This window comes from Rhea pennata, chromosome 28, assembly GCF_028389875.1.
Source record: "Rhea pennata isolate bPtePen1 chromosome 28, bPtePen1.pri, whole genome shotgun sequence".
NCBI classification, from domain to species: domain Eukaryota; kingdom Metazoa; phylum Chordata; class Aves; order Rheiformes; family Rheidae; genus Rhea; species Rhea pennata.
The window spans coordinates 3,250,209-3,264,663 of record NC_084690.1 but is presented as its reverse complement, the minus strand read 5'-3'; the positions used below and the strand labels follow the sequence as shown (position 1 = coordinate 3,264,663).

The 14,455-nt window shown below is 52.5% G+C and overlaps 1 protein-coding gene across 1 annotated transcript; it reads right to left on the bottom strand.

Annotated features, from left to right (window-relative positions):
- Window positions 1-3,161: 3,161 nt before the first annotated feature.
- STC1 (stanniocalcin 1) lies at window positions 3,162-13,910 on the bottom strand. Its single transcript, XM_062596760.1, has 4 exons — window positions 13,597-13,910; window positions 11,247-11,389; window positions 10,005-10,216; window positions 3,162-6,304 (listed from the first exon to the last, which is right to left on the bottom strand). The coding sequence occupies exons 1-4, from the start codon at window positions 13,712-13,714 to the stop codon at window positions 6,034-6,036; spliced, it is 744 nt and encodes a 247-aa protein (XP_062452744.1). The 5' UTR covers window positions 13,715-13,910; the 3' UTR covers window positions 3,162-6,033.
- Window positions 13,911-14,455: the final 545 nt, after the last annotated feature.

Genomic DNA, 14,455 nt, shown 5'->3' with positions numbered 1-14,455 from the left:
GGCCGCGGCCCCGGCCGCTCCGCGCGGCGCCGCGGAGGCTGGCGGAGCCGCCGGGGCCTGAGCGCCCTTTCCGGAGCGGCGCCGCGGACCGAGCCCGCGGGGATGGCTGCGGCGCGGAGCCCGCGGGGCGCTCCCGGCCGGCCGCAAATCCCCCGCTCTCCTTTTTCGACGGGCGAGTTAATGGTGCTACAGCCCCCCAGGGACGTTACTGCTCTTCCCAACGAGGTGAGGCGGAATCGGGAGCAAGCGCCGCGGAGCCCCGGGCGGGCACTTAAAGCGGAGTATTTCCGCGGCAGCAGCGCGCCCGCCTCGCCCGACGGCTCCCGCTCCCCGCGGCGGCGGCACTGCAGCAAGGCCGGGGCGCTGCCGGGGGGGGGGGGGGGGGGGGTGAGGAGCCCCGGCCCGGGCCGGGCCGGGCCGGGCCGGGCCGGGCCGGGCCACCCGCCGCCCGCTCGCCCGGGCCAGCGCCGCGGAGGGGCCCCGGCAGCTCTGCCGTCGGCAGATGGCACAAGCGCGATGCTGGAAGAAAAAAAAAAAGAGAGGCCGGGGGGGGGGGGGGGATAAGAAAAGCTCGCGGCTCGGCCTGCAGCTTGCCCGAGTTCAGCCGGGAGCCCCCCCCCGCCGGCACAAACCTGGGAGCGAAACGAGGCGCCGGCAGGGGTAGTGCTGCGGGCGCCCGGCCGGCTCCACCACCACCATCATCATCATCATCATTAGGATTATTACTAGGTTTTTGGCAGGCTCTCTCACGCCCGCTCCCTGCGCTGCCCCTCGCCGTTGGCGCTGGAGCAGGGCGTCTGCGGCCGGCACCGGCCCCGGGACGGGCGCCGTACGTGGGCAGCTCTGCAGGGGCCGCAGAGCCACGCGTGTGTGTGGTGCTGAGCTCTGTTTTTGCCTTTTTTTGCCCCCGGGCGGCCGTGCCGACGGCGCTCACCCGCGAGCACCGCTGCTGCTTCGCTCCGCTGTTCGGTTAACCTGGCACCGGTGTGGCCGGTTTCCACAGGCGCCAAGTTCCCAGCGCTTATTTCTGCCTCTCTTGGTATTCACGGGCCGTTGCTGCGCCGCGGGGCCAGGCAGCTGGCTCAAGCACGGGTCGGGTTCGGCTCTGGCACTTGCTGGGCAAAATACTGAGCTCTCGGTGAGCCCACCCGGCGCGATTAAAGCAGCCAGCAGGCCCCGCACGGGCAGCTGGCCACGGCCACGGGCGCATCGGCACGCGCACAGGGCTGTCGGCACGCACATCGGTGCATCGGCGCACTCAGTGCATCAGCACACACGTAGGTGCATCGGCATGCACATCGGCACGCGCACAGGGCCGTTGGCATGCACGTCAGTGCATCGGCATGCACATCAGCATGCACACGGGTGCACCAGCACACATGTCAGTGCATCAGCATGCACACGGGTGCATTGGTGCATCGGCATGCACATCGGCATGCACACGGGTGCATCAGCACACGTCAGTGCATCAGCATGCACACGGGTGCGTTGGTGCATCGGCATGCACATCAGCATGCACACGGGTGCATCAGCACACATGTCAGTACATCAGCATGCACACGGGTGCGTTGGTGCATCGGCATGCACATCAGCATGCACACGGGTGCATCAGCACACATGTCAGTGCATCGGCATGCACACGGGTGCGTTGGTGCATCGGCATGCACATGGGTGCGTTGGTGCATCGGCATGCACATCAGCATGCACACGGGTGCATTGGCACGCAAATCGAGAGCAAGGCTGCTTTGGCTGGAGGGAGCCGCGTGCAGTTACGAGCCCCAGCGGTGGACGCAGGTCGCCGGTACGGCCTGTGCCTGGAGCCCGGGATGGGGGTCCAGGAGCCCCAGGGAGGGTAGGAGAAGGCGCCGTCCCGGCCTTTTAATTTTTTCCGTTTTACTCCTTGGTGCGCAGGTAGCGCTGCGCCCGGCCCCGGGGCTCGTTTCTGCGCTGCCGCTGCAGGAATCGATGCAGCTTTGGGGAAAGCTCCCACGGTCGTTTCCAGCCAGTCGTTCTCAGGATGAGCTTTAACTCCTCTGCCAGCGCGTGCCCCTGTGAACCGCAGACAGTGAGTAAAAGTGGGTCTAAGAGGCGCATGTGCTGCAGTTAAGCAAACAAATCTGTAGACAAAGATTTTTTTTTTAAGTCCTCCCAGAATTAATTATCAGCACAGCAATAAAAATAAACAGCTGCGCTAAATCTCACGCTTCCTGCCGGTCTGGGCTGCCCGAGTTCCCCGGCGGGGTCCGGGCTCGGCCGGGGCCGGCGGGTCTCGCGCCGCCCCGCGAGAGGGCAGCGGCGATTCGCGGCGTAGCGAAAAACGCTCCGAGCGCGGAGACAAAATCCCACCGCGGGGGCCAGGCCGGCCCGGACACCGCGGGGTGCCGGCTTCCCCGAGACGCGGCCGCCTTCGGGTGCCTGCTGGCCGGGCTCAGCGCCGGGCGCTGGGCGGCCGCGTGTCCCGCGGGCACCCGCCTCCCTCCCGCCGCAAGTGCCTGCTCGCCCTGGCTCGCAGCGCCTTTGCTAGTCTTCCCAGCCATCAGGCAGAGCGCAACGCCGGCGCAGCGGCGGGGGCCGCCTGGCAAAGCCCCCCGCCGCTTCAGCCCCCGCGGAGTCGCTCTGTATTTTTAGCATCCTACTTTGCTTTTTTCTTTCCTCTTTGCCTTTGTTTTTTTTTTAGCTTCTTCCACCGTCCCGGTCCTACTGGCCGCATCACGGCGGCCGAGACAACGACCTTTATTATTTTGTGGAGGGTTTGTTTTTCTCTTTCCTGCTCGTTATTTGCTCGAGCTCGTGGGACGCAGGAAGCGCAGGCTGTTCCCAAATTTCGCTCCCAGCCGTCCGGGCCGTGGCAGGGGCGAAGCTCCCCTCGCCGAGCAAGCGGCCAGGGCCCGGAAAGCCTAAAGGGTTTTTCCCCACCTTGTTTACCCCCTTCCTCTTTCGCCTCAAGCGTCGCCGGTGACCAGGGTCGAGAGAAGACGGCTCCGCGCGACGAGCCTCCGCCTTCGCCTCTGCTACGTGGCGGGATTTAAACCTGAGACACGCTGCACCCGGAGCAGGCGTAAAAATTACAACACCGGGTGAGCGCAGGGCAGCTCGGCTGTTGGTAGACTGGGACCAGCAGTGGCAGCATGGTTCAATGAAAGAGTCAGACACCAAAAACCTTAAATTTGACATTTTATTTCATTGCAGAAGAAAATCCAACATAGGCCTCATTATGTTATGCATCTTTAATTATAAAAATAAGCAAAGAAAATAACTTGCATCTTTCTCATTACTATGATATGTTTCAAATAACCTTTATATGAACACACTGAGCTTTAAAAATGTAATTTAAACAATAAATAATGACATATACCAGATATGCTCACTGTTTATTCCAGTACTCAGCAAAAAACAAAAAAACCAAACTCTCTCTCCCCTCTAGGTATCTTTAAATTATAAATACATAATGCAAATTTATAATGGCACAAAACATCTAAAGTGCAAACAAATCACAATGAGAATCATGCAAACATTTCTAGATAAGCCCCTCCCCGCCTCCGAGAGAAATCATTTTGCAATGAACGCAAGATTAAAAAAATAAAGCATTAGAGATTAAATAAAACGTGAAATAGCTGGACTTAATATCGAGATTCATTCCCGGTCCCCGGGGAGAAAACTGCTCTCACCTAATTCAACCACCTGCGACTCGGCGTCCTGGCCAGGCGGGCGACCGCCTTAGGCCAGGAGGTGAAAGCTAGGCAAGGCAAAGCCCCGGGCTCTTGATTTTATGGACGCGTGCTTGTGGCTTCCTTACTACTTTAGCATAGGAAAAATAATTAAAAAGTGACACATGAAGCAGCTCAAAAAATCTTGTGAGTCCCGAGCAGCTGTGCCGCTGCTCTCCTGCCAGCGCGGAGCAGCAACGCCCCGACTTGCACACGTGGCAGATACCCCGGTACCGGAGCACATCGAACTGGGGGAGATTCTGTTCCCAATCCTCTTCCCACCCGTGTTAAGGGGAAATAAAAGGTTAAATTCCCACTGGAAAATAAAGAAACAATTACGACAATCCAAAGAGATAAGGTTCGGGGTAGCCGAACGCTTCCCCCTAGTCCCAGTTGGACTGGATATACCTGACTGCGATCGAAGGAAGAGCTACGATATAGTGTCTTGCTTGCTCTGGACTGCACAATTCAGAGTATTTAAACAAAACAAAACAAAACAAACCCCCCCCCGAAAACTTCTACCGTCAGCAACGTTTTTGCCGCTTACAATTTTATGACAGCACTTTTGGGCTACATTTAATGAAGACAGCAATATTAGAAATGCTGCCACTGCATCTGGTTTCAATGTATTAGCAGCAAGTTATTGTTTAAAGGCTTTGTGGTTAAAAAAAAAAAAAAAAGATATATTGCTTTAGATTTTGAAAAGAAAAATAGATCCCTCTTTTATTAGCTCTCTAACTAGTCGAGCAAGAGTCATCCACTCCGCAGACGGAGGCGAGCGGGTCGGCCTGCAGCGCGGCACCGGCCTTGCCGGTCGCCTGCCACCACGTGGCTTTTTTTGGCTGCCCGAAGCCCGGCCAGGCTACTGTGCAGAACGGCACGCTCGCCGCAGGCCCGCGGCCGCCGGCCTCTGCGGGGGGCACGCGAGGGAGGGCGGATGCGCGAGCCCTGCCCCACTCGTCCTTTTAAAGACAGGCACATTGTTTTACGTTCAAGGTTTAAGAGAGCTTCAGGATTTTTCCTGCCTTTCCCCAGAAATCACCTTTTTTAAAGGAGTTTTTACCCGCAGTGGCAGCTGTGAGCTCCCAACGCAGCCGCTCTCGCGGCGTTTGCTGGCCCCCCAGGTGGCCTTCCTGCACTGCTCTGCCTTGGGTAGCATTACAGTTTCGCGGCCGCTCTGGCCGGTCTCAGCTCACTTTAGCTATGAAAAGAGAGGCTTGTTTCTGGCCCTGTCTGAATCATTTCTGTCTTAAACATCTTCTCTCTTCCACTATAAAAAGGCCACAAAGTAGAATGTGAACTTTTGAATATGACAGAGATACTGTTTCCAGGAAAAAAGAGTTAACTTACAAAACTAAGTTTATGCGATAAAGTTATTATATTCTGCTTCTTTTAAGCAGACTCTGGTGAAATTTATGTACAGTACATGACAGATTTTAGAACTATTTATACCACAGTTAGAGCAAGACCTTTAATACTCTAGTCTTAAGAAAGGGTTTGTTTGTGTTAGATTTCTTTTAAAGCTTTAGACAGTTAAATACAGTACATAGATGTTAGTTTTTAAATACAATGCAAGATTATGTAACCTTCTGACTAGCTTTAACCATAGACCGGCACCTTCTTTAATGATTCCCACAGTACAAAATGCTTCTCTGCTGATTTAGGGGCGGCGGTGGGGATGTTTTAGCTCATTTTGCACTGTGGTGCTAGGTCACAGTAACTAGAATCATCCACAGCTAGTGAGTTTGGTAAATTAACCAGCTAGGGGAGCTAGTTGGAAGGGTTAGGGCTGTACGACACTAAGAGACCAGGAATATGACATTCATATTCGTCCATGGCCAGCACAGATTCATAACACGAATTCCATTGCCATCTTCAGGATGTGCAATAGTTGTTAGTGCATCTATCGTCACCTACCAGCTTTCTACGACAGAGAATAGAGCAGCTACCCTCTGTGGTGCCAAATCTCCAGACTTCAATGGTGTTATCGCTACAGTACATTTAGAGTTTGGTGTCTGAAGGCCTGACTACTGCATGTTTATATTTAATACTAAGATTGTTTTGGATATATTTTTGTGGGGGAAAAGAAAAAAGAGGTGGAGACACTTTGACGGCGGGAAAGCTGAGACACTGAACACAGATCCATGCAAAAGTTTGTTCGAGAGAAATAGAAAATATCATTGACTAAATCTAAAACCAGTTCCTAGTTGTTTTTAAAACTAGCTACAGTACACTTGGTTTGGGTGCATTACTCTTCTAGAAGAGAGACATCAGCTTTGGTAGTGCTTAGCATCCCTTACACACCCATTGGCGCGTCCCGGCGGGGTTACGCACTTTCGGAAGAGGTGCGCTTGGTGTGGGCCGGGGCAGACCCCTCACCTCGGAGGTTCCTGAAGTAGAGTTTTAGCTTCTGAGGCTCAGTGATACGTCTCCTGGCGAAGTCCGCTCGCGGGTGGGCTTGCGAGCAGTGGTCCGTCTGCAGCAGGTGGAAGAGGCTTGCCATGTTGGGTCCAATCTTCTCCATCAAGCTGTCCTTGATGGTGTTGACAGTCTCTTCATCACACTCCAATAAGCTTCTCACCAGCTTGTTGTAATACCTGTGCAAGAATTACCAGATGTTATTCAGTCTATCTGCTAGCAAGATCAAAGAAACACAGGAAGAGCTGCTCCTGAGCCTGGAGACCCACCTCAGTAGGTCACAGAAGTCTGAGAGAATCACAATTGTTAGTCAGTCATTTATGGGGCATTTGAGATCGATTTCACCGTACACGACTTAGTATTCTCATTGCACCTAACGCACGCCTTCCTCTTGGAAATGCTGTACCCTGATGAATTCAGGGCATACTGAGAGAACATAACCTGGCAAACTTCTACTTTAGTCATCTTCAGCGAGCAGCTGCCCCCCTCTAAATGGTAAGGCTAGAAGTCTGACTTATTTTGATGTCCTGCTGATGGAACGGGAAGTAGATAACAGTGAGTACCTAAGTAGAGGCAGTAGCTGGCTTAAGGGTGCATTTTACTCTCATCTAAACAAGCAGAGTTTCTAGAGCTGTATGAAGAAAGAGTCTTCCTGCATCTTTTTTCAAAGAAAGGCAGACATTGCCCATCTTCAGACAGGATCACACACAGCCGGTGCCCCTTTCCCACAAAGGGATCTGCAATCCCTGTACTTCTCAACACTTCCAAGGAGATTTGGCAGCATCCCTTTCCCCCCTACCCTTCGCTTTCACACACAGCCTTTAGAAAGGGATCGGAGGAGGAAGAAGCCGGCTTAGGGCAAACCAGGGAGCCCAACAGATGCACGTATTCACTGGGGACAGATTCTTAGGACACACAGTCAGTAGTCACTTCCAACAAGCTGACCATGCATTAAATTACAGCGAGGACCTTATGCTTCCCCCTGCTCCGTGCCTGCTGCCTCCGCAGCCAGCTGCTGCATTTTCACCTTCCCGCAGGCCTCGAGCGCGCTTCCCTCACTCCAGGAGGGAGCCAGGAAATTGTGCTGATCTGTTTCCCCAGCTCAGCTTGAATCAAGTGGAGAACAGTGCTCCAAAGAGCCACCCCCCCCCCCCCAGGCTACGGCGCCAGCGGCACAGCTTCGCGCGCACGCCTGGCACGCGCGATCGCCCTGGACAGGGCAAAGTGGCAAGAACAGCTTCCTAACGGGGAGAAAGCTGGGAGAAGAGGAATAGTTCCACATCTGCTGGACTACTAATGCCTGCAACTTCTGGGAACTTATTTTAAGTCTCTAAGGTCACCGTGACATTTTTCCACAAGAGTAGAGAAGAGAGCAACCTGTGGAGGAGGAAGGGAAGGAAGAGGAAAATGAGAGTTTGTATTCAAACTCCTTTCCGAACTCTCAGCTCCAGCCTTTACAGCAGTCAGCAGAGGTCAGGGGAGGTTAAGGTTTCTGCTGCACTCAAAGTAAAAATAAATAAATAAATAAATAAATCCTGGGCTTCGGCACATTGGAGCCCAGCGCATGCACAATCTGTTAGTGCTAATATTGAGGTTTGAAGCATGCACACAAGATGATGATGAACACATCTGTGCAAACCATGCATCCAGCTGAATCAGCCCATCTCTAACAAGACTCTGGAAACATTCAGATGCTGCTTGCTGGCTGCAGCTACTTTGTAGAAATACAGTGTGTTGGTTTTCACAGCTGTAGCTGCAATCTAACTGCTCGGTAACATTTTCAGTAGCTTGACTAAGAGCAAAAGCAAAAAGCCTTTCCTTCTGCACCGCGCCTGCCATGAGATTAAATCACAGGAAGATGCTATGACCTTTAACTACTTCCCCTCAGTGTCCCAGGCCAAGCGGCACATTCTTATTCTGCGGCTATGTTGGGACAGGGGCTGGGAAAGCAGGATGCTTTAGGCGACCTTAACGTAAACTATTAGCTGGGAAATCCTGCTGCTTTTGTTACTCAACATGTCATAATATCCTCTGGCTTTGACACGAGCCGGCGGCCGTGGGGGAGGAGGTGCTGCCGCCGTGCAGGCCAGCGGCCCCAGTTAAGGCCTGAGTGCTCGCGGGGACCGTCCTGAACTCACGTAGCGTTGCTCCGGCTATCCTGGTGATGCCAGCGCCCACAGCCTCCCCGGCACGCGTGCCCGGCCATCCCCGTGTCCCAGCGCTCCCGCAGCCGCTCCAGGGGCTGTGGAATTGCACGGCCAACTCAGTACATTTTCTTGACCTGGGAAAAGCTACATGGTGACAAGCAGCATGTCTAGACTAAGCCTCTGAGAGGATGGGGGAAAATGCAGGATTATGCTCCAATCACAGTAGAAGAGTGATTTGTGCACAGGTGTCACCAGGCCAAGGAGGATGGAGGCTGTGGCTTGCTCTGGAGCTAAGCCATGAGGATTTGCACCCTGCACCAAGCCTTCGCTCACATTACCTTTACCTTTCGCAGCTGGCAGTGTAGACAGAGCCCCAGAATAACTGGCAAAGGCAGGCCCCGTCGTAGCGACCTGCGCTGCTCTTGCAGCCTGTAAAACGCTCAGGCCACCGGCAGGACAGGGCTGCCTACCGTCTGCTGCAGCCCTTGGGGGAAAGCTCGGGCAAACCTCTCCCGCATCAGGTTGGGGAAGGACAGAGGGAGAAAAGCCAAGCTGCACCCTGATCTGATGGGGAATGAGTTCATTCATATAGCAATTCCTTCCTGGCTTGCAGGAATTGCCTTCTCACAGGTACAATTTTCTGTGTGTAATAGTCCACCACAGAGTTTTCTGTAATATATTCACGCTGGTCAGAGATGCAACCTCTGTATATCTCAGGCATCCTCATACCAAGAAAAGTCTGTAGGGCTCAGAGGCTTCTAGATTTAAGCTGGTCAAATAGCTTCCTCAGAGGAGCCCTAGCGCTTGCCGTAGCCAGCCAACATGTTAAATTGCAGCTTGGTCTGGTTGCACTCAAAATCTAGAGAATATTTACTCAGACTGTTCAAAAAGATCCCTTTTATCCCAATCACAAGACTCAGCACTGATTGTTCCAGGATTTAGAGGAAGAAATCTCTGCCCTGCAGTGTGACTGCGCAGACTGCAGCAACTCCCTGAAGCCTCCCTTGTCCTTGCAGGATGGGGACAGCAAGGCAGGGCACTTTGGGGCTCAGAGGAAGGCACCAGATAGCAGTGCGACTTGCCCATTTCTGCAGGTAGCCTTTGCTATCGAAAAAGAAACAGGGGTGAAAACAACCTCAGATTAGACTGTTAAGAACACCAAATTCTCCCTAGGAATATGAACTACAGGATTGTGACAGAATCAGGTTGTAGACGAGCCTGTGAGCTGGTTCCCGTTTCAAGCCGCCTTTGCTCTTTGCATTACCACAGTAAGCCACAGAGCAAGGCCTCAGCTACTAGCTGCCACATACACAGAAAAACGGAGATGGCCCCAGTTTGAAGAAGCAGATGAAGTTGCAATAGCTTGAGGGTCTATATTAACAAGATACTACACTAGTCAAAATGATTTGATATTTAAAAGCTCTAGTTAGCATTATATTGCATTCAAGCTAGAAGAACTATTGTATTTAAACAAACTCCAGACTATGAAGTTATGCACGTCCAGTTGATTTTATGTTTCTTCCCTGGAGGTGTTTATAAGAGTATTACCAGAGAGAGAATCAGAAGAATGCTGGTAAAACTTAACAGGAATTTGAAGAGGCAGAGAGTATTATTTAGGCTAAGCTATATTAGGGCTTGCAAGAAGTTAAGACAACTCTGTTCCTTTCATTTCTTTCTCTGTGCTTCACAAATTTGCATTTGCTATCTTTTGGCTCCAGAAAGCCCCACCTACCTGTTTGAGAACTGATTTGGAAGCTGGACGACTTCAGTGATTGCTTCGGGGTTCCGCTTCGCGATGCCGCACATGTCCAGCTTGCTGTAACACTCCTCCTGCACTTCAGAGATCATTCTTTGGAAAGTGGAGCACCTCCGGATGGCAAGGAAAACCTTGGATGTAACTCCATTTGCAATGCACTTTAAGCTTTCTTTCACAAAAGCTTTTCCCTGAAACAGAAAAAAAAAAAAGGCCCTTAAATTGCAACAGAGTTTATAGAAAATAATGTATTATCAGAAATGCTGCTGTGGCTGGCTGCTGCTGTTAGACTTGCTGGAGGTCACTTACCAAGCACAGTGGCAAACTGGCCCCTAAACACTCGTGCACAGTTACATGTACCACAGCGGTCAGCAGTTTTCATTGGGATGCATGCTGTCCAGAGAGCAATTAGCTCCTGTTCCCAAAGGGTTTAAGCAATGGAAGTCTTTGCAGGAACGGGCCTGCAAGTGCCAGCATCACAGGTGGGCCAATCCTGCCCTCTGTGAGGAGGCTGAACCACTCACTGCATCCTGGGGATTTAGCACAGCTGGTTTCCTGGAGCTCAAGATATTTTAAGTGCTTTCAAGTTTGCCTCCAGGGGTGAAAGTGCAGGGAACAAGGTGCTGTGCTCATTTTGGGAAGAAAGTAAGAAAAAAAAAAAAAAAAAAAAAAGAAAGTACGCAGCACCAAAGTCCTCTGATATTATCCTATTTATTCTGCTGCAAGCGCCTGCAGCTCCAGAGAGGCTGATCTGGCTGTGCATTCCCAGGCCCGGAGACTTCCAATTCAAATCGCATGCCTGTGCCAGGTCACACAGTCAGAAGACTTACTTTGTTAGAAGAACGTTTATATTTCCTCCTGAAGAGGAAACTTAGCTCTCCGCCCCACAAAATATTCCCTGCCAAGTCCTCACACATAGCATACAGTATGTGGAAAATGTACTGTAGAAAGTATCCCTGAAGGATGCATTTGTGGCCAAAAAACCAAAGCCATGGTTCACAGGAGTATCTAAGCAGCAGCAAGGGCTGTAAGAATCTAGGGGTTAAGGCTGCACAGAGCATACCTTCATGAGAGCAGAGAAATTAAGGCTTCAATTCAGCAAAGCATTAAAGCATGTTTTAGTGCCCCAGGACCTGAAAAAGTGCTTTGCTGAATCGGAGCATAAAAAGGAAGCTCTAAAAGAGAGAGATTATACCTATCCCATTTATATTCGTACGGTACCTGAGTGTCGAATTTAGCAGCGCTGTAGAGGAAGGACTTGCAGATGTCGTACATGCCATCGGTGTCGCACGTGGAGTTCTCGAGGCAGGCGAAGGCGCCGCAGCCCACCTGCAGGGCACTGTTCAGGCAGCGAACCACCTCGGCTGCAACGAGAGCCGCGGGCGCGCGGTCAGGCGTGCAGCGCTCCCTCCGCCCGGGGCGCCGCAGCCCCTGCTCTAAGCCCAACTTTAACGCATATGCTGAGTCCTGCCCAACTGCAGGCGAGTGGTAGCGCTCCTGCTCCTCGGGAGCTGGAGGGAGAGGGAAGGAGGAGAGGCCAGAGGCACTGCTAAAGCGAGTTATTAACTTGAGTCATGCAACAGATCACTGGCAAATCCAGGAACAGAAACTCTTTAACCGGGAAACCTAGCTGTTCGAGTCAGCTATGCACAGATTAAGAGATGGGCAGCACCCGACAGCCTTTGGCTAGACGCAGCTTTCAGGCCCATCTCAACCCAGTTACGACTGTGCAGCCTTATTCAGAGGTCCTTTACGGAAGCCAGAAATAATGAAGCTAGACCCACGACGAGCTCTGCTCTAAAGCCTGAGACCACGGGAAGGGCAGCGGTTTGCCAGCCTCCAGCTCACAAACCGCGTTTGAAGATGAGACTGGATTGATGGCGATTGCCAATAAACTCGCATGAGATTTGCGGTTATTCTGAGGAAGCTCTGCTTTTGCTAGTGTTGGAGGTATCTAGGTTGTTCCAAAAAAGGAAAAGTATCTAGAAATAAGATTTTCATTTGCATGTTAGTTATTAGCACTACAAAGGAGTTAAATAAGTAGCTTGGTGTTAAGCACTACCACGGTACCAGCATTTTGCAAGCACAGCCCAGAACGATCATACTGCCAGAGATTTTCGAAAAAGGGACACTCAGCCAGAGAAAGTTAAGGTAATGGAGATGACCATGTATAATTAAAATCACTGAGGCAGTAGTTAGTCTGAACAGGAGGGGATCATGTCATCCCATCTTTCTGAGTGCAGATACTAAGCATTTTAACAATGAATCAGCAGTATTGCCGCACTACTGCCCTAAAGTTAGCAGGGATTAACCTTTTTTGGTAAGCTGAACATCTGTCCCCGTATGTGTCTGTGCAAGGCATATTCATTACTTTTGCAGATCATGTTACGAGACATTCTTTAGGAAGAAATGCAAACCTAGTGTCTCGCAGCAAGGTACAAGCTGTGGGAAAAGCGAGGATTTGCATTTAGCCAAAGAAGACACACCTTATGAAGAACCAAGTCTTAGCCTAAAGACGTATCGTGGAACTAGGATCTTTATGGAAAAGAAAAAAAAAATCACCCCCTCCTCCCCCCGCCACGCTCCGCTACTGCTTACGTGCCTGAAGGGAGAAATACTTGGTAAGATCATCCTCTCCCCAGTTCATAACCTCACCGTCACACAAGTCATTTCCATAATTATGTTTCCACAGGTTCAAATTATAACTTTGCTTTCAGCAGACTTAGTATGCATTAAGCTTTTATTGTTTTAGGCACAGTGCAAGAGTGAGACCCTATGTTTCTATAGCAACCAAATACAAAAGGAAATTGAGCAAACACCCTAGTATAATGCTGCAGAGCCTTGCAGAGCTAAAATAAGACATCTGCTAATGAGCTCCAAATTAGAGACCTAATATCTTTTCAGCGTACGAGGAGACAGTTTGTTGATTCCCATTGTTGAAGACAATGTGTCCAACTTATCTAAGCATCTACAGCGCACAAAGTGGAGGCATCCAGCGCGGACTCGCCAGCAATTTTTTTGTCCATTGTAAAAGCGAGTTTGCTAAATGTCACAATCATGTTTTTATGGCACCATCTAACTGACAGCAATCAGCTTTTGAAAAGAAATGTTAGCAGTGGACAGTTTCTAGGGGACCACATTCCTCCAAGTGGCATCTCTCTCCCCCCTCCTTGAACGTACAGATGTTTGGCAGAACAATGGTTCAATCAAATTTCCAAGGATTTTATCAAGTTCCTAGTAAGCAAGGAATTTAGCACTGAAGTATGATTGCAATTGGAAAAGAAAGAGATGCATGCAAGCAGGGCAAACAGAAAAAGAAAAAAGTGCATGGAACTCATTTAGGAGATGGGGGAGGAGGGGAGAGAAGGGATTACATCCTGCAAGCTGCGCACAGGCTGCTTCCCTGCCCCGGCTCCCGAAACGCGGCTCTTCTCTCGCTACGTGCCCGCGCTCTCCTGAGCGGGTCCCCTCGACCAACGCTCGCGCCCGCGGGCCGCAGGGCGCGTCGCCAGGCGGAGGGACGGGGCACAGCGCCCGGGGGGCTGGGGGCCGCGGGCCTCGCGGCCGTTACCTGAGTTCTGCGCTGCGACCCTGGCTTTCCGGGGGCTCACAGAGTCATTCTGCTCAGCCTCGTAGGACGCGGACGCACTGATCACCAGCAGCAGCAGCAGCGCGGACTTTAGGAGCATTCTCTGACAAGTTTCCGCTAAGTGTGGTTTTTTGGGTGGGTTTTTTTTTTTTTTTTGGTGTGTGTGTGTGTGTGCGTGCGTCTCTCCTCTCCCGCTTCGGCTCGAGCGAAGACGTGGATCCGGACGGGCGCTGGCGGCGAGCGAGGAGAGCGCCGGGCTGGGGAAGCGCTGGCGGCCCGCTCTGCCGGCCCCGCTGGCTCCCGCTCGCTGGGGGCCCGGCCGCCAGCCCGGGGCTTTTATAGCCGGCCTTATCGGTCCCCCCGCGGCTGCGGAGCCAATCCGGAGGCGCCGGGCACAGCCAATGGCAGACTGGACTCATTCAAGCCCCAGAAAACTGCAACTTCACAGGAAGAATATTTTCCAGCCAATTAAAAGTACCTGCCAAACAGCAGTAACCGCAACGATAGTGGGCGGCGGGGGGACGCTTCCCCCGGCTAACGGGGCTCACGGGAGGCGCAGCGCAGCCGCCCTGCAGGAAGGGGCATCGCCCCGGCCTCCGGCAGGGTCCGGCAGCGAGGGGCAGCGAGGGGCAGCGAGGGGCAGCAGGCAGCGCGGCGGCCAGCGGGACGCGCGGGCCCCCGCGCCGGCACGCGCCCCGCTCCTCTCCTCTCCCTCGCGCTGCGGCGCTCGCAGCCCCGCGCACGCACGCCTCGAGCGTCGGCGCCGGCTCCCTTCTACTGCTTCCAAGTCGGACTCCGGAGAACATTTTTAGGTTGTTCCCGCAGCTTGTTTTGCAGCTTT

Bases quoted from the DNA above. Each gene is read 5' to 3' on its own strand.
- STC1 (XM_062596760.1), bottom strand. From the start codon at position 13,714: ATGCTCCTAAAGTCCGCGCTGCTGCTGCTGCTGGTGATCAGTGCGTCC. The intron at 11,390-13,596 runs GTAACGGCCGCG...CTCTCGTTGCAG, and splicing joins GGTCGCAGCGCAGAACTCAG to CCGAGGTGGTTCGCTGCCTG. The intron at 6,305-10,004 runs GTAGGTGGGGCT...ATTCTTGCACAG, and splicing joins CCAAATCAGTTCTCAAACAG to GTATTACAACAAGCTGGTGA.